This window comes from Colius striatus, chromosome 4, assembly GCF_028858725.1.
Source record: "Colius striatus isolate bColStr4 chromosome 4, bColStr4.1.hap1, whole genome shotgun sequence".
In the NCBI taxonomy this organism is placed as follows: Eukaryota; Metazoa; Chordata; class Aves; order Coliiformes; family Coliidae; genus Colius; species Colius striatus.
Window position 1 is genome coordinate 45,943,219 of NC_084762.1, and position 17,906 is coordinate 45,961,124.

General features: G+C 42.3%; 1 protein-coding gene across 2 annotated transcripts in view; it reads left to right on the forward strand.

Annotated features, from left to right (window-relative positions):
• Window positions 1-17,570, forward strand: part of DLGAP1 (DLG associated protein 1) — a 143,333-nt gene extending 125,763 nt beyond the window's left edge. For both annotated transcript variants that reach the window (XM_061994856.1, XM_061994857.1), the window contains exons 7-10: window positions 1,733-2,151; window positions 11,693-11,784; window positions 14,346-14,498; window positions 17,361-17,570. In XM_061994856.1, the coding sequence (XP_061850840.1) occupies window positions 1,733-2,151; window positions 11,693-11,784; window positions 14,346-14,498; window positions 17,361-17,570 (874 nt within the window). The remainder of the gene's footprint in view (window positions 1-1,732; window positions 2,152-11,692; window positions 11,785-14,345; window positions 14,499-17,360) is intronic.
• Window positions 17,571-17,906: the final 336 nt, after the last annotated feature.

Here is a 17,906-nt window from a genome sequence, read left to right on the forward strand (position 1 = left end):
ACACTACTCCTCCCAGCAGACTTTCCCAATTTAGCAGTCTGTTGTTCAGGGGCTTCCTAAGCCAGATACAGCATCTGTGTAATAGCTCTTCCTGGATCTCTCTCCTGTGAATTTGATCAGGTTCTCTTTGAACTTGTTTTTACCTTTCCTTTTCCCAGGATCCTGTGGCAATTTAATTACACATTGTGTGAAGAAAAACTTCCTTTCACTAGATGTAAATCTTTAGATATCTAAGCTTTTCAACTGCCTCCTCCCCACAGTTCTTGCACTCTGAGAAATGGCAAAAAATCACTTAGTTGGGATTTCATAGGTCTCTCATATCCCTCCTCAGTCATCTGTTTTCTAAACCAAGAAAAGTCTTTCTTCCTAAGGAAGCCATATCATCTCTCCAATGATCCTTGACCTCCATTTTGAACTTTTTCAGTTGTATCAGTACTTAGCAAAATGCTTTGCTATGCTTGTCAGAGGATAAATACTACCAAGCTGAAGAGTTCTGCTCGCTCTATATTTTTCAGTTTGCTGGTGCATACCCTGCAAAACTAAAGTGACATAACCATGAGTTTCGCATCATTTAACAACACCTGCTTCAGAAGAACTACGAACAGCAGGCGCTACATTTAAATGTTTGTATTCTGGGCCATTATTAAAAATATGTACACAATCTATCATTAAAGTTTTTCGGGGATTGATGTGGCTGAGAAGATAATCTGAGCTTTCTTCTGCAGAGGAATTGGCCTCTTTTTTTAAACTGGAGAGCTCTCTCGACTCTGGTTTTGCTTTGCTCTATTCCTCTCAAAGCCACAGATCAGCAGCCACTAATTTCCTCTATCAGGAGGACCTGGTACAGTCCTCCTTGAAGTCTACTGCACTCCACCTGAAGTATCTGGATGCATGAGGTATATAGGACATGAAATTCTCTCAGCATCCTTCCATCTGCTCCCGCCTCAGCTGCAGACTAAATACACTTGACAAAGTTTTGCTGTCAGTTACATGTGTCTAATTGGCTATTGTGCTTCATTGGAAGGTGGAATATAAATGAAAGGGAGTAAAATAGTGGCCAGCATCCCACACCACTGTCTCCTCAGCATTTTCATTGCTGATTGAGATCAAATTAAAAATAGAACTTGTAAGGGAAAAACAGACAAAATATTGCAGGGAAATATGTCCTAACACTGGTTTCAAGAGTAAATATGGGGTTGTGAACAAATTAGAAGTGAACTACCACCTGCTTATAAATGGAGTGTATAACATTATGTAGATGGTGGTGGTAGGTAGTCTCATTGGTATTACTTTCTTATCAACCTCACATGTACAATTTTTAAATGCGGCTTGTGAGTGGGTGTGTAACTTCAAAGGGGCAGGAGTTTTAAAAGTTCAAAGATAAGCCACTTCTTCAAATTGGGCCCCTTTAAATTTCATTAATTGGTAACCTAAAATCCTGAGCTACTGACACTATCAGTTGTCTCTTGTGCTAGCCTCTGGCTTTGTTACACCACAGACCAATTAGGGGTACTTGCATCAATAGACAGCAAGCTTTAGTGGAAAAAAGAGAGATGTTCGTTGGCTTTCAATGAGAAGTTTATGCTGATTGCTTCTAGAAAAAGTGCCTGAATGTAGCACTGACAAACCGAACTGCCAGTCTTAGGAGGAGTGGCAGAATCTTGAGAAGTTCTTACTTACCAAGTTACCTAGATAATGCTTTCTAAACATTTTATGTTCGTGTTCTCCAAAGCTTTCGTAGATTTACACGCTCTAATAGTGTAACAACAGCCGTGCAAGCAGACCTGGATTTCCATGAGAACTTTGAAATAATCGACCCTCAAGAGGACAATACATGTTCTGGACAAATGTCAAGACAATTTTCTCGAGATGCAAGCACCTCTACTGTTAGCATACAAGGATCAGGAAACCATTACCATGCATGTGCAGTGGATGATGACTTTGATACAGATTTTGATCCGTCAATTTTACCTCCTCCTGACCCCTGGATTGACTCTATCACCGAAGATCCTCTGGAAGCTGTTCAAAGGTCAGTGTGCCCACGAGATGGCCACTGGTTTCTGAAGCTGCTTCAGGCAGAGAGAGATCGTATGGAGGGCTGGTGCCAACAGATGGAGAGAGAAGAACGGGAAAACAACTTACCTGAGGACAGTAAGTAACTGCATACAATAATATTGTAACTACAAAAAAAGTATTTTATATAGGTCAAATTTACTCCAGTGAATTCTGTGTCATGCCCTTTCTTATTTAGCTAATGAAACTATGGTTGTGATTCATCAAAGGACTGTGTATGTGTATGTAATAACCCTTATTAAAGTTGACAGGGATTGCAAATGCTTGGCACTTCTGAAACTCCTGAGGTATTAGCTTTTGGAATTGCACTAGGGATCTTGTAGTGTTAATGTCTTAACTCTTCCATTTGAAATAATTTCTTGTAACCTTAGAATATAAGTGGACAGATTTCCGTTTCATTAAATTCATATTTTAGTTGCCTTTTTAGATCACGATTGTCATCAGAGTCTTCAGATGCTTCTCCCAACTGAAAGAGATTTCAGTCGTGCTTCCAATTTGTTTTCTCTCTTCCTCCCCTCTTCAGCCTCACTTCATCTCCATTGCAGTTCTCATTCCAATTTTATCTTCCTGGTAAAACAAGCTCTCCATATTCTGTGATTAAAAAAAAATACACACATGCAAACTACATCTCAGTTGTCACTGCTGGCAAAAGTATTACCCCACGTGTAAGTAATGGGAATGCCTAGTAAGCCTTCATTAGTAAGGAGGGTTGGGTAGCTCATGTCTTATTCATTCACTCTAATTAGGAAAGAAGAACTGAACATGTTCCTCTCTGTCCAGATTTTTTTCTCCCAGTAAAAATGGAAGCTTTTTGCATTTACTTTCATTACAAGAAGCAGTGCTACTAATAGCTGTCAGCTTTTGGACATAGGTAAACTTGTGAGTTTAGGAACATGCATTTATGTGAATGAAGCATTTTCAAATTCTAGCAGTGAGCTTACAGAAAACACTAAGGAGCAGCTGCACAAAGGGAATTCCATATTGTATAATTTAGCCACACCTAAGCGTATTTTCTTGGGGAACACTTTTCTAAACCCCAGATTAGCTCCTACCAAAATAAGGGCTACTACTTCAGCTCCAGGATTGCTTCTTCCAAATTTCTAATCCTTCCTCTCTAGAAGGGATGCACTAAAGTTCTTTTGAGATGTGAAGTATTTGATTTATAGAAGGTAAAGAATAAGTATTGGCCAAAAAAAGGAGATACTTTTTAAATTACTGGAAATGTGTAAGCTATTTCTGCTGGAATTTTTCATTCAGCCCAATGAAAGAAGTAACCATAGAGAAGTCTGACCTAGGTAGTTGAATTTAGACACTATTGTAATCAACTGGAAATTGACTTCTAATGGAAAGTGTGGTGCCATTCAGTGAGATCTTGACTGACTTCAGAGCTGGACAGAGAGGAATCTCATGAGGTTCAACAAGGGCAAGGGGAGTGTCCTGCACCTCGAGAGGAACAACCCCATGCACCAGTACAGGCTGGGGATTAACCTGGCAGAGGGCAGCTCTGCAGAGAGAGACCTGGGAGTGCTGGTAAACAGCAAACTAAACATGGACCAGCAATGTGCCCTCATGGCCAAGAAGGCCAATGGCATCCTGGGATGCATTAAGAAGAGTAGGGCCAGCAGGTTGAGGGAGGTTCTCTTCCCCCTCTACTCTGCCCTGGTGAGGCCTTATCTGGAGTCCTGTGTCCAGTTCTGGGCTCCCCAGCTGAAGAGGGACAGAGAACTTCTGGAGAGAGTCCAGCACAAGGCCACCAAGATGATCAGGGGACTGGAATGTGTCTCTTAAAAGGAAAGGCTGAGAGATGTGGGGCTGTTTAGCCTGGAGAAGAGAAGATTTGGGGTGGGTGCTTATTAACACTTGTAAATATCTAAAGGGTGAGTATTGAGAGGATGGGGCAAGTATTTTTTTCTTTAGCGCCCAGGGATAGAACAAGGGGTAACCTGCACAAGCTGGAACACAGGAAGTTCCACTTGAGCATGAGGAAAATGAAACATGAGCAAAAATTGTTTCCTGTGAGACTGAGGGAGCCCTGGCACAGGCTGCCCAGAGAGATTGTGGAGTCTCCTTCTCTGGAGGTTTTCAAAACCTATCTGGAAATGTTGCTGTGTAACTTGATCAAGGTGAACCTGCTTCAGCAGGGGGTTTGACTAAGTCTCTAAGTCTCCCTTTCAACCCCTACCATTCCGTAATTCTGTGAGACCCTGGAACAAGTTGTGCAGAGAGGCTACAGCTGCCCTATACCTGGAAGTGTTCAAGGCCAGGTTGGATAGGGCTTTGAGCAACCTGGTCTAGTGGAAGATATCCCTGGCCATGACAGGGGGGTTGGAACTAGCTGATCTTTAAAGGTTCCATAGGATCCAAACATTTGTGATTCTGTGATTGTATGAATTGATAATAATGGAAAAAAGGACAAATATTTTTTTGTGCACCAAAGTCATTATTCATCATGGGAAAAGAACATGAAGTGAGTCCTACATTGCTGATACATGCAAAACATGTATATCTGTGTACAGAATTTTCTCTCAGTATCTTGGTGTCTTTGATGGATGATCATTTTAAAAGGCTTTTCTTCGAGCAATGGGTGGGAGAAGTCAGTTGTTGGGAAAATAAAGGAGAGGTTAAGCTGGCTATTCCCAATGCCTCTTTACAGCACACATGATGTGTGTCCTGTGGATTATTCCTCCTCTTCACTTTTCTGACCAGTGCTTCTCACAATTACTTGAAATGGGAGGAGGAACGGGGTCACCTGGCTTTTATGGTCATTGGTGAGATGCTGATTTCTGTGTGATGCCATTGGCTGCTCTGGCAGCTGGCACCCACAGAGGCTGTGTGGGGCTTTCTGCTGCGGCTCAGCAAGCCCTGCTGTACCTGGTGCCAGGGAAGACCATATGGCCAAGGCTGCTCTGCCCACTCAGCAGCTCCCGAAACAAAAGCCTGGCTGTTACAAACCCTGCCCTGAAATATGTCTTTTTCATATGCCCATAAACTTTGAAGAGAGAGAGGAAAGGAGCAGAAGAGGTGTGTTTGCTTTGGTTTTCCTAATGAAATATAACCAGAGCAGGGAACACATCCTTTGTTCGCAACCTGACATCCCCAGTGTGTGTTTGGCCAGATAACGAAGTAACGAGAACACGTGATGAGTGAGGTTTTCTCGATGCCGTGGCAGCTGACAGAGGGCTCGTCCCAGTCCCCCCAGCGCTTCACGTAAAACGAGCCGCGCTTCCTCTGGACAATGCAGCCCTTGTGCGGAACAGCTGTCTCAGGGAGACGGCTCGCTGCTGTTCGACAGTAGCTTGTATGTTACATAGATACGTTGGGTATTATCTAGCTGGGAATGAATCTACCAGATGGGATTGAATGTTTCTAGCTGGGAAATGGAGTCTGCTGCTGTGTATAAAAACAAGCTGTGTCTCAGTGGCTGCACAATGAAATGCCAATATAGAGAGAAATGTGGCTCCACTTCCCCCATGAATTATTTATTATATAGTTTATTCTGGTTTTATCTGAAATCATTTTCTGATAAAGCCGTGGCATGTGTAACAGGCAGATGAACACCACTCACACTTTAAGCTGTGATACTGGATATTGTTTCCATATATTTTGCTGTTACAGGGACATCAGCTGCAAACTGTAGAACTGTCATAAAAAAAAGAAAAAACAAATGTTAGAAATATGAAACTAAACACCTTGTGAGAATTGATTGATGCTTTGGATCAGGTCTCAAATGAAATTAGTTGTTTACCTTTCTTTTATCATTATTATTCTCTCCTCAACTCTCTTCTGTCTCCTCCTATCTCTCCTGTAAAATTTCACGTAGTCGGAGCCTCACTGCTGGTGTTGATGACTTTTGTCTCAGGCCTCTGGAGTGACTATTTACACACAGAATTAGCAGCAACAGACCTCCCTCCCCATGCAACAGTTACATCTGACTGCTTTTTTTTTCCCAGCAGCAATGAGCATGGGAATATACACCTATAATCTTGGCTTGGATTTTTTGCTGTTACCTTTATTTTACAAGGGGCATTAACCTTTCTTGAAGAAATGAGGGGGCTTCATTTTGTCCTCTCCTCTGAATGTTTTACATTGGGTCGCAATGTGGCTTTGATGCAAATATAACCATTAGAAGCAAACAGTGGGTCTGATTCACCACAAGTGAGGTGTAGTGTAGATTTAGTGATGAGAACAGTCAGGCTATCAAGTAAAAACTAAAATATAAAACCAAAGCTCTGACAAGACATGTCACTATAATTATTTTGTGTGTATATTACACTCCTCTGGACTTGTCTGTGAACAAAGCTTGACCTAAAATCTGCAGTAACACCTCTGCTTAGGACCAGAGCCTCTGCAAATTCAGCCACTTCTGGCAAATTATGCAATGCTGACACACTTTCTACTGTTTCAATTTGTTTTCAAAGAAAAGCCAAAAGAGTGAAGGCTAAAAGCAAGAGGAAAAAAAACAAGTAAAAGATCTATTTTTTGTAATAGTTGTTCATGGCAAAATATAAGGAGACCCATGTATTCACTCTCAGCCACGAGCAAGAAAAAACATTTGCCAGTCATGGGCAGGGCTTCTTCAAGCTGTCCTGGTCCAGACCACTCACTCAGCAGAGAGGAGTGAGGGAGCAACCCTGCAGAGGGACGGTCACCAGCCTGATGTGTGGCTGAGTCCTGCTGGAATCCCCTTGGCTACATGCCTCTGGCCATATGCCGGACATGTCCTTTTCTTGTTCTGGTTTTCTCCCCAGAAGAGATTTCTCCATACATGAGGGTTTCTCCAAGGAAAGCCAGCTCCTGGCTGGAAGCCCTGCTAGCAAAGGCTAGCAAGGAAAAAAGAGAAATCCACAGGCAAGGAAGTAATCTAGTTAGGGGGGGAAAAAGAACATGAAGTGTGCTAATAAAAGCAGAGTAAGTCAGAGAACACATGGAAACTGCTTTACTCCTGGTGAACAGCATTTACTCATGCAGACAGCTCTATTAAGTTCAATGAGATCACTCCTGTAAGTATATATGACTCAAAGCAAAGGTCACTCCTTCCATAGTTTGCTCCATTTGGATGTTTTCACCTTAATAGCCGAACTTAGGACCTGAGCAGTAACTTTAACTTTAAATTTCCTGGCTTTTGTCATGCTTGGCATTATTTAAATGTAGGTCTGTCAACATGAATAGACTAAAATGCTGGTCCATCCTGGCTTGGAAATGGATTGTGACAGCTCTATGGCAGGATTGCTGCATATGCACAGTGCCCAGACAACATCTGCATGGCAAATGTCAGGCTTTACCCCTCTAATTTCAGCTATTGTTCTGGGGCAATGATCGAGTTGCTGTTTTTCTGTTCCCTAGCTTGAGCCCTACCTACCAACCAGGTGTTTTCACATTAAGGATATTTGATAGTCACCGTCTTAAAGTGTCTCCTTTGTCACTTATTAGACCCTGGGGCCTGTCAAAGTTGAAATGCAAAGAGTTGGTACTTTAATGCTAAATAATGCTGCCACTCCTCAAAATTCCTGGTGGCATCTATATGATGACTTTTCACATCAATGCAGGTGTGTTTTGTTGTTGTTGTTTTCTCTTTTGTTATTCTTGTTACATGCACAGTCTCCTCCCAAGGCAGGGCAGGTGATATTATCACCATTTCTTTGCTTGTTTGCAATTCTTTTTTTATCATTTCATTTCTTTTCCCAGCTCTACAATCCCAAAATAGGTCCTGTGTAGATCTTAGTAACAAGAGAAGCAAGAACTTATTGCCTGAACAGCACAAAGTCTAAGGCTGTATTTAAGAACATTTTAAAAGGAGAGCAGATTGAGTGGTTATAGACACAAGGAAATTCACTGGCATGTGTCTGTCCTAGAAAAACATTCTGTGATCCCTAATGAAGAACACTACAGCGAGGAGGTACTCCACAAGAGCCAAATCATATCAAAATAGGTATGCTGAAGCAGTTTTTCCAGAGTAGGCATAACCATCTATTTCTTAAAAGTTATCACAAGAAAGAGCTGGATTTCCAAGGAAGAGATGTCAAAGCAAGGAGCTGAAAGGAACAAAAAAAGAATAGGAAAAATTCAAACTATAAAAACAAAACACTGCAGTACACACACTTTTTCCCCCTGGGGAAGGGGTGACAGCAAAGCATATGATGGATGTTAATCATGTTGCTTAATGCATTACTGGAAGGCATTCAGATCCCACAGTGTTAAGTGTGCTGTATAACCCTGTAAGGAATAGAAAGCAGACATGAATAACATTATATAGATGTTTAGATCTGTTATAATTGCATCTTGATGGGTCAGTATTTTTTGTCGTGTCTTGTGTTTTTTACAGTTTGTTTGTATCCTATTAGCGGAACACATCCATTTTAATGTGTCTGTGTTTTTCTCCTGTATCTCATCTCCCTTGCTGTTAAAGCTTTCTCTGATTCTTTTCTGATGTGTTTTGAGTATTTTCTTTGGAATTCCATTTAATGTTTTGGTATTTGACCTCAAACCTCACAGGCTTTCCTCCGAAGAAAGTATCAGTCTATTTTTACTTTTAGGTTTTTTACAACACCTTGGTCTTTGGCACAAGAGGTTTTGACTGAGTAAGCAAAACAAGCACTCTGACGTGAAACACTAAAAGCAACATGCGTTTGGAAACAAAACTTCAGACTATTGATAAGGCTTTGTGCCTTCTGGAGAGATTCCTTTGTCTTGCTTTTTCCCCCCTAACTTCCATGACAGAGTTGGTTGTTGATGGGTTACACATTAACAGACCGCTTGCTTTTGAGGGGCGAGGAATCAGTGACACTTGACTAGATACAGCCGCAGCTACAGCAGAAGTGGCAACAATAGAGAACAGCATCAGCATGCATCCCACAGTCAGCTGGGATGATGGTTTTTAGGCAAATAGCCAGTCGCTAGGCAGCCAAGGACAAGGACTTCCTTTTCCCTCTGCTGAGATCTCTGAATATTAAGCTCTTCTTCCCTCAAAGAAAGGGGCACATTCCCATCCATCACCAACAAGGTGTATTTACATTTCTTAGCAGCTGGGACAGGTGGTGCAGATTTGCAGGAAGAGCCCACCTCGTGGGGGTTTTTTATCCGGAGAAGTTGAGAAGGGCTTTTTCTCCCCTTCTTGGGAAGAGTCAGAGTGGCCCAGCTCCAGATGAGGCAGCTGTTCCCAAATATACTCAGTGGGAAGAGTTTTCATAACAATAGAAACCACATGAAAGCTCCAGGAGTAGCTCCGCCTACTATTGAAAAGTCCTTTCAGTTGAGTGGTTTGCATATTGGGTTGCATAAATGACTAGACACACCAAGGGGTCCATTTTCAGCACTGTGCGCATAGAATTAGACACGCAAGCCTTGCTAACAATAATGAGAGTTGTGTGCAAAACTCCCTGCGCAATATGCTGAAAATATTCCGCTTAGTGAATCTTCCAGCTCATGGCTATTTCCTGGCAGTGCTGAGCTGAGTTCTGGGAACAAAATGAAAGTCTGGGCTCTGTGTGTGTTCATAGAGCTCTCTCCTATAGTTTCTGAAAAAAAAAAAAAAAAGTGAAAAGACTCTCTCTTCTCTCCCTCCCCCTTCCCCCCCCCCCCGCCCCTTTGTATGTCTGAAGTATAAATGAACTCCACATCCCACTTTTCCTTCAGCAGCCTTAAGAAGCAAGCTTTAAGGCTGCTGAAAGGAAAGCCATTTGCCTCGAAGGAGCAGGACACAGACTTTGTATTAGCGTGTGCCTGGTTTCAGTTCATCGTGAGTGTTTGTGTCAGTCTGTTTAGCATTTGTCTACACAAGTGAATCCCTTGGAGAGAGTGGCCTTTCCCTTACAAAACACCCCATGGTGGCATTCCATTTGCAAGCCGCAGCCAGTCACAGGACTGTGAGACCCTAAAAAGGGGTTATAGCAAAGTTGCATTTCTTTATTTATTTCTCTCTTTCTTTCTTTTTTTTTTCATTGTGATAAATCAAAATACTTAGCACCATTTTCCCAGTGAAGCCCTGCTAATGCTGTGTTAGGTTTTATACAACAAAGTGACCATGTCCAAGGGCTGGTACAGAGGATGGCCACTTAGGACTAGTCTTTCTTCTAGGCTTTGTCAACAATTCACTCACCCTGTGCACACCATCTCAGCTCGTTGTTTTTCCTCGTCCTCACTCACATGCCTCATGTATTCAGACTGTAAATTCTGCATGGAAAAGTTGCTGTGTTCATATGACAACTAGACAATGTGAACATCTATGAGTAGAAATGATGGTGAAAATTGTGACTCAATGGGTGCCATTTACATATTTCATTAATGAAGTGATATTTTAAAAAAATAATTCCATTTCTAGATCAATCTTTAAATAGAGAATTGGGGATAAAAAGTTGCTTCAGCTGAGAGGGAAAATTCATGATGGAGCCAGATATATCCGTGACGCCAGCCTGTTTTTTAAAGGTAGTGCATATAGCATAGTTGTTGAGTTTTTTTCTTGAGCATTGAAAGCTTTAAACAAACTGGTGGCTGCTCACAGCATCAATTTTCTTTCAACCAGCAGTCCCCCAAACCTCATTTCCTTTTCTGGATTCAATGTCTACTGCTAGTCTGTCTGTCTGCTCCGTTTCTGTGTCCTGGCTTCTTTTTTCACACGCACACACACTCCCCCTTGACCAGAACTTGGCAAAACCCCAGGGAAATGCTGGCCTCTGAGTGCATCAGTGTGTGCCTCAGTTTTGTGGAGTGTATTGCTAGCTACTCCTTGCAGCAGTAATACTCCATCATTTCAGTGTGGTCGAATGCAACCAAAACAGTATGAGCTCCTGTTTTATTCAGAGGCATTTACTACGGGCTGTCTTCTGGTTCACCGCAGTCCTTCACAGCACTCAGCCAGTCCAAGGAGACCATGAGTATGCATCTGTCTGTACAGAGGAGTCCCCAGATAGTGCAGGAACTAGACTAGGACTCTGACACCTCCCTCCAGGTCACTAGCAAGGAGGAAAGGCCACAGTGTTGTTGCTCCCTAAAGTATGCCTGAGTATCTGGATTCAAAGGTAGAAGCTGCCTTGGAGCATGCTCATGGAATGTACTCAGAGGGTCCAAGTCAAATTCATTGGCATGCATTAAAATCACCATGCCCTTTCTGGGGCTCTGATCCAGCAATGTTCAGCTAAATCTGAAAGCAGGGCGCCAAGTTGCTAAGCAAGGTGACAGAAATGCTGGCAGCCCCAGCATATTCTGAAGAGTGTCGAAGGCATGACAGAGTTTGAAAGCTGCATGTCCTCGAGCAGGGAGCCAGGTCTGCTTTCAAAGCCTGATCCTGGGTCACAGGAATGATGAGAGGTGGCATTTCTAGTGAGCTTTCTGTACCAGTTGCAAGAGGTCTTGATTAGCCACATTTACACTGCCATGAAAGTGCTCTTTGCTGGTTACAACTGGTCTCACTGGGGGAATAAGGGTAAGACGTGAAGCAACAGATTTGCATTTTTGCTAGTGTAGATCTTGTCTTTATCATCTTCTTTCTAATCTGTGACTGACAGATAACATGCTTTTTGAAAGCCAGAGCTGACTACTGCACAGCTTGCTTCTCTCGTTGTATAGGTTTTTAGTTGCCCACAGCAAAGAAAGCATCATGACTTATGTTTCTTTTGTCTCTCAGTTCTAGGGAAAATTCGAACTGCGGTGGGAAGTGCCCAGCTTCTCATGGCCCAGAAATTTTACCAGTTCAGAGAACTTTGCGAAGAAAACCTGGTATGTAATTTTCCTGCTAGACACTGTTGTGTGCCTTTTGCTAATGCTGTGAATAATCATACCTAAAGTAGACACATTTTCTGACTAATGCGGTATTTTGTCAAGTAAAGGAAGGCCTTGGGGGCCTTGGTATGAGTTCAGAGTACCTCTAGGAAGCTTGGAGGAGTCAGCACAAGTTTCGCAATAGTTTGAGAGCCTTAAAATAATGGCACATAAAAAGCTCTGCTGGTGACTTCAGCAGAGCAAGGATCTGTCCCTTGACCTCTGAGTTCAGTTTGCATGTGCACAGAGGTCTTTGGGTAAAAGACATTAAGGTCTTACAGGGTGGACCAGAGTTTCACGGGTGGACCTTTCACCTGTAATCCCAATGATGTTTGTATTAAACAAGGCAGAAATACCAGGCAATCAGACACTGAAAGTCAGTGCTTTGTGTTCCACAACCCTTAGTATGTTGTGTTCCACAACGAGTTCCTGTGTGACCTATTTTAGGAGATCCTGCTCTGGCAGGGAGCTTGGACTATATGATCTTTCAAGGTCCCTTCCAACCCTTAAGATTCTGTGATTCTGTGAACCCTAATAGTCAAAAAGAGAAAAGTAGCTTTCCAGAATGCTAACAAGGCAAAGACAAAGAAAGCCAGTATATTATCATAATTATTATTGTATGTAATTGGCATATGCTGCCACTATTATTATAATTTACTACTTTTATGCTGTTAGTAGCGTTAGAATCAGAGTTATATTCCTGTTCATAAATAAAAATACGTTTCACACCATGTATCTAAAGCAGTATTCTCAAAAATGCCAGCACTTATACAGTTTTTCAAACTTTAAATTAACAATCCAGCCTTGAAGAGTAGATACAATACATTTAATTCCCAACTTTGGCATAAATTCCTAGAAGCCACAAAAGCATAGATCATTATGTTCTGTCAGCATAGAACAGGAAAGGGAAGGCAAACCCTGTGATACTCAACAGAGTGAGGAGACTGTCTTCCCCTTCAATTAATGTACCTCTTGGAAATCAAGCCCCAAACTAAAATCTGCCTCAGTGGACAAATGCAACAGCAGCTGGCTCCATCTGAATAAGCTTTCCAGTTCTTAATATAAAAATTGAAAAAGCATTCTGCTTGCACATGTTTGTAAATAAAAGCCTACAGCTGGGCAACCTGCTAGTGTCAAGCATTAAAAAACGAGGAATCCAAATGTAATCTCTGGTCTCCTTAAGAATCTGAAAATATACACTTTATTGTAGTCAACAATTGCTCTTATGGTGATCTAATCATCCTATCAAATTAATTTTTGTGTGTTGCTGTGAAAAGGACAAATAGTTACAAATTTTGTAAGGCAAGCAGCTGACAGTTTTGGGTTTGTTGCTTCTGGTGAGAGAGAAAACTTAAGGCAGAGTAAAATGAGCCATGTAAAACAACATGCAAAGGTCCAGCTAGCTAGCTAAATATTAATAACAATATTCAATGTAATCTTACAAGGCCACAGCACTTGTGAAACCTTGCTGACTCTGATTGCTGAGTAGGGACTCCTTAGGATTTACAGAAAACCATGGTTGAAGGGAGCGTATGCAACATCGTGTTTTATTTGAAGAACTTAGATTGGAAACAAGCTTATAGAAACACATCCTGTAGAAAGCTTTGTCTCATACAAACTTTGCCAGCAAAGCAGGGTCCATTTCATATCTGTCCATTGTGTGCAAGAAAATGTTCAGAGCTGGGTTGCAATGAAGAGATAGATGACACCACAGGACCTCTGGGGTCACCAGGATCTGGCCATTGTTGTGCTGGAGGAGCTAACAGCCCAGGTGTACTCTTCTGTCCTGGGCTGATGGGATGGACTGAGTTGGCACACACAAAACAATGCTCCTAACCCCTGTCTCACTCTAACTCTTCCCAAAAAAGACACCTGCAAAAATGGGATTACTGTGCTTCTTGCATGTTCTCTTCTGAGCTTTCCACCCTGCAGAGTTTATTCTCATTTAAAAAAAAAAAAAAGACACTAAATTGGCCTGAGGCGTGTAAGAGGCAGTTTTTCTTGAAATGGTGTACTTCTTAGACCTTAGGTTCTCAGAATGTGGAAAAAGCATTCACACATTGGTGCATCACTATTTGCACATGCAGCAAATCTACTTTTGCAGAGGTGTCAGTCTTTTCAGAAATGTGAACGTGGCTGGGAATCCTTCCTCATGAAAGTGAAGAGGAGGCTGGTGATTAATTTCAGTCCAGTTAGAATGCCACTAGTTGTGCCCATGAACATCTCTGGGCAGATCCTACCTCAAGAGATTTCTGCCATATGCCTTTCCTCTATGGTTTGTGGGAGTAGCTGCTGCCTCCAGTGAGTAGGGGCTTGCAGGGGCACAGCAGCTCAACACCCAGCCAGACTCCTTGAGGGAAAAAAAAACCCACCAGTAAGTAGTGCTCTGCTTTGCTTCTCTCTGTCTCTCACTCGGATCTACTGAAACTGCTTTGCTAGCAAGATGCATGACCGTTTGCACAAATGCTTTACATTAAGAGATACTAAAGCCAAGGTCTGTTTTTCCTTCTGTTACACAGAATCCTAATGCACATCCACGGCCGACCTCCCAGGATTTAGCAGGGTTTTGGGATATGCTGCAGTTGTCCATAGAAAATATTAGTATGAAATTTGATGAACTTCATCAGTTAAAGGCCAATAATTGGAAACAGATGGATCCTCATGACAAGAAGGTAGAACATTGTAGATTTTGTATGCTTCATTTAAAACCCTGCACAAATACCGGACAGATTAAATAGGCCTCTGTGTTTCAGCGTTGATGTTAAAAATGTGAAATGAAGCTCATATCAAATTAATTCCATTGTAATAACAATGTTTACATAATAATCATCTGGGATATTATCTGTAATATGTTTCAGGCATATTTTTAAACCAAATCTGTCTTTGTGAATCGGATAATGGGAATGTGGTACTTTGTTAAGCTTTACATTTAATGGTATTAGACGGTCAATCGTTGGAAGGAACTGCCTTATATATTGATTCTTTAAATTAAATAAATCACATTTACGGTTCATATTATTGCATATAGCAAGAGTTCTAGGTTGTGTTACTGAAAACCATAGGGAAGCACTGTAACCATCACTGATACAGAGTAATATCAAAAATATGCCTTCCAAAATGTTACATGAAAGAACTACATTTTTTTTGTCCATTTGTTTGGTTTTGTTTGGGTTTTTGTTTGTTTTTTTTTTTTTTTTAATAGGTGATTTCATGAACAGGTTCACTTTGCTGGTAGTGCTGTTTACCCAAGGTAACACAAAGATCACCTGAAACCCTGGTCTTTTTTTTTTTTCTAAATGTAGTCTTCTTCTGTCACCATGAAAACTACCACATCTTCTCGAGTGTGAGACACATTTCACTTCCCATTCTCATTTGGCACCATTGCCTTATTTTTCTCTTCACTGTCGAGACAAACGGCACTTGGGTGAGCCAAAATACACAAATGTTTCAGAAAATCCTTAAAAGACAGACCCATTCCTAGAGAAATCAATGGTCTAATGTTGCACTTCTGTAAGTATGTAATTTGATGGCTGAATTTCCACTGTGGCCCGTCTGATACCAATGAATACGGCCAACAGGTAGAGTCACCTGAAGGATGGGGAACACAACACACAGAGCGGCTCAGACAGGAGTCTGGGCTGCCCCAACTTACAGTCAGCTGACTGCCGATGACCAAAGCAGTGCTTTACTTTGGACAAAGAACTGTAACAATATCAAACCCCATTAATCTTGCAGCAGGAAGCTTGAAAAGGCAGTGCTGTTAGCACTCTTTCTCCTCCTTTAATTATGACTAAATACTCATTCCTGAGTTAGGAATGAAACGTTCACCCCATTTGTGCACATCCTAGTGTGTTTTGTAGGGGAATGAATGGGAATCTGTTTTCCTAGCCCAAGGTACTGAAGGCAAGTAATTTTCTTATCTTCTTTTATTTTTCAGTATCTATCAGAAAAGGAAGTTAAAACCATCAAACATGCATGCACAGAAATGCTGGTATATGTTCTTTCATTAGCTTTTACAGTAAAGCAGGTAGGCTGAGTGTTTGCAATTGCAGCAGTGGGAAACAAGAGCTTTCCTTAACAAAATATATACCTTTGCTTCTGAAAAACGTTTCAAAGAGTTTCCAACAAAAAGAAGACTATAATGGGTTAAAAGAAGTTGAGTAGTGCTGAAAAAAGGGACCTACAGTAGGAAAGTAAAGATTTTAAAGATGTACGCTGACCATGTTCCTCTTTCAACAGCATTTGTCGATGATTTTAGATGAAAGAGATCATCTCATTTCTTAAAAAGGATTAAAAAAAAGAAGAAGAAGAAAAAACTTTTTGTGGAATTGATATTTGCAGTTGCCTTTGCCCTTTGCCACTGAGCCCTTTTTAAGCAGCATAGATTAATCCTTGTTTGGAGAGAAAAAGCAAAGTATGAATAAGTGTAACTAAGCACCTTTATATTTCGAGCCATGGAGGCTGTTGTGAGCAGCATGAGAGAAAACGAAAGGGTAGAATGGGACCTTTGTAGTGCGATAAAATCCTTTCGCTCAGAGACCATGTTCACAGTTGGAAGGGGACGTAACTTAAAAGACAATCTAATTAACTTGACAAAGTCTTTGTGGCTGCCTGAAATTCAGATCTGAACACACTTTTCTTTTTGGGGAGAAATCCCTCTCTAAGGGTTTTGGGGTTTTTGTTAGTGTTGGTTTTCTTCATGTGCGTGTACATGCACCAGGATTTACATAAAAGTCCTCCTTGTTGGTTGCATATCTGGAGCTAGCTGCCACCGTGATGATTAATGCATGTTCTCTTAATGATTTTCAAGCTTTTCCTACTAGTTTTTTTCTTCTATTTCTAGCTGATTGTAGCTTGTCATGCCTATTTAGCAGGAGGCTAGAGTTTATGAGCTTGCACAGTGAGACCTGAAGCGTGGGATTTTTGAGCAGTCATTAAGCCACTGCACAATATTTACAGCAATATATGGTGGGTTTTTTTTAAAAGAAAGTACTTACTCTGATGCACCAGCTGCAGGCAGCTAGTTCCCATCTGCATTTGGGAACACCACAGCCATGGTATCCCCGTGCTGCAAGAGCGCCTAGCATTATGCACGTATAGAAGAGGGTGGCCCAGGAGCCGGGGTTCTCCAGAGGTCCTCCGGCGAGAGCAGGGTTCGCTCGCTCCCCGGCCGCAGCCACCTCTGAGACGCTCTCTTTTCTAGTCCCTGGCAGCAGGAGGAGACGCCTGGACCTCTCTGCCCTGGGGAGCCGCACTAAGCGGCAAGCAGTGGGGCCTCGGCCCTGGCAGCGCCGGGCGTGTAACGCACCATCCCCGAGGAGAAGTAGCACTGCCGCCAGCCCTCCCCTCCCCTTTGCCCCGGTCCTATGTTTATGAACCCCCTGAGCAAAAAAGCCAGTTCACTGAAGACAGAAAGGCAGATAAGAGCTAACAAACCTTAGGTAAAATGTGTGTTCTAACTACTGACATATCCTAGTTTTTCCCATCTTTCCCTGAGAAGCTGTATAATGCCATTAACCTTCTGCTTTGATCAGGAGAGAAGGGTCCCTCCTCCAGTGCCAAAGAAGCCATCGAAAGGTCAGGTGCCACTCATACGAGAACGCTCTCTGGAAAGCTCGCAGCGTCAAGAGGCCCGGAAACGGCTGATGGCTGCCAAGCGCGCTGCATCGGTCCGCCAGAACTCAGCTACCGAGAGCGCCGAAAGCATTGAGATATACATCCCCGAAGCCCAGACCAGGCTATGAAGGGATCCAACCAGGAGGACTCTCTCTGGCAAGACAAGCCTCATGTATAATCTGCCCCTCTAGCCTCCTGCTCAAGGTCACCATGAAGTATTTGTACCTCCTCCTCTCTCTCTCTCTCTCTCTCTCCCCCCCTACCTCTCCTTTCCCTCTCTCTGTACACAGCCACCCCGATGCTCCCAGTGAACTCCACTGCCGTGGCGTAGTTGTCGGTCCTCCGAGAGATGTCCTCTAAGCACCCTTGCTTTCTGAAGGTTCACCCATGTCATCACAATGCTTTGTCACATGTACTGATGCTGCCTCTTTGCCTCATGTAAACAAGTACGATCCTCCTTTCTT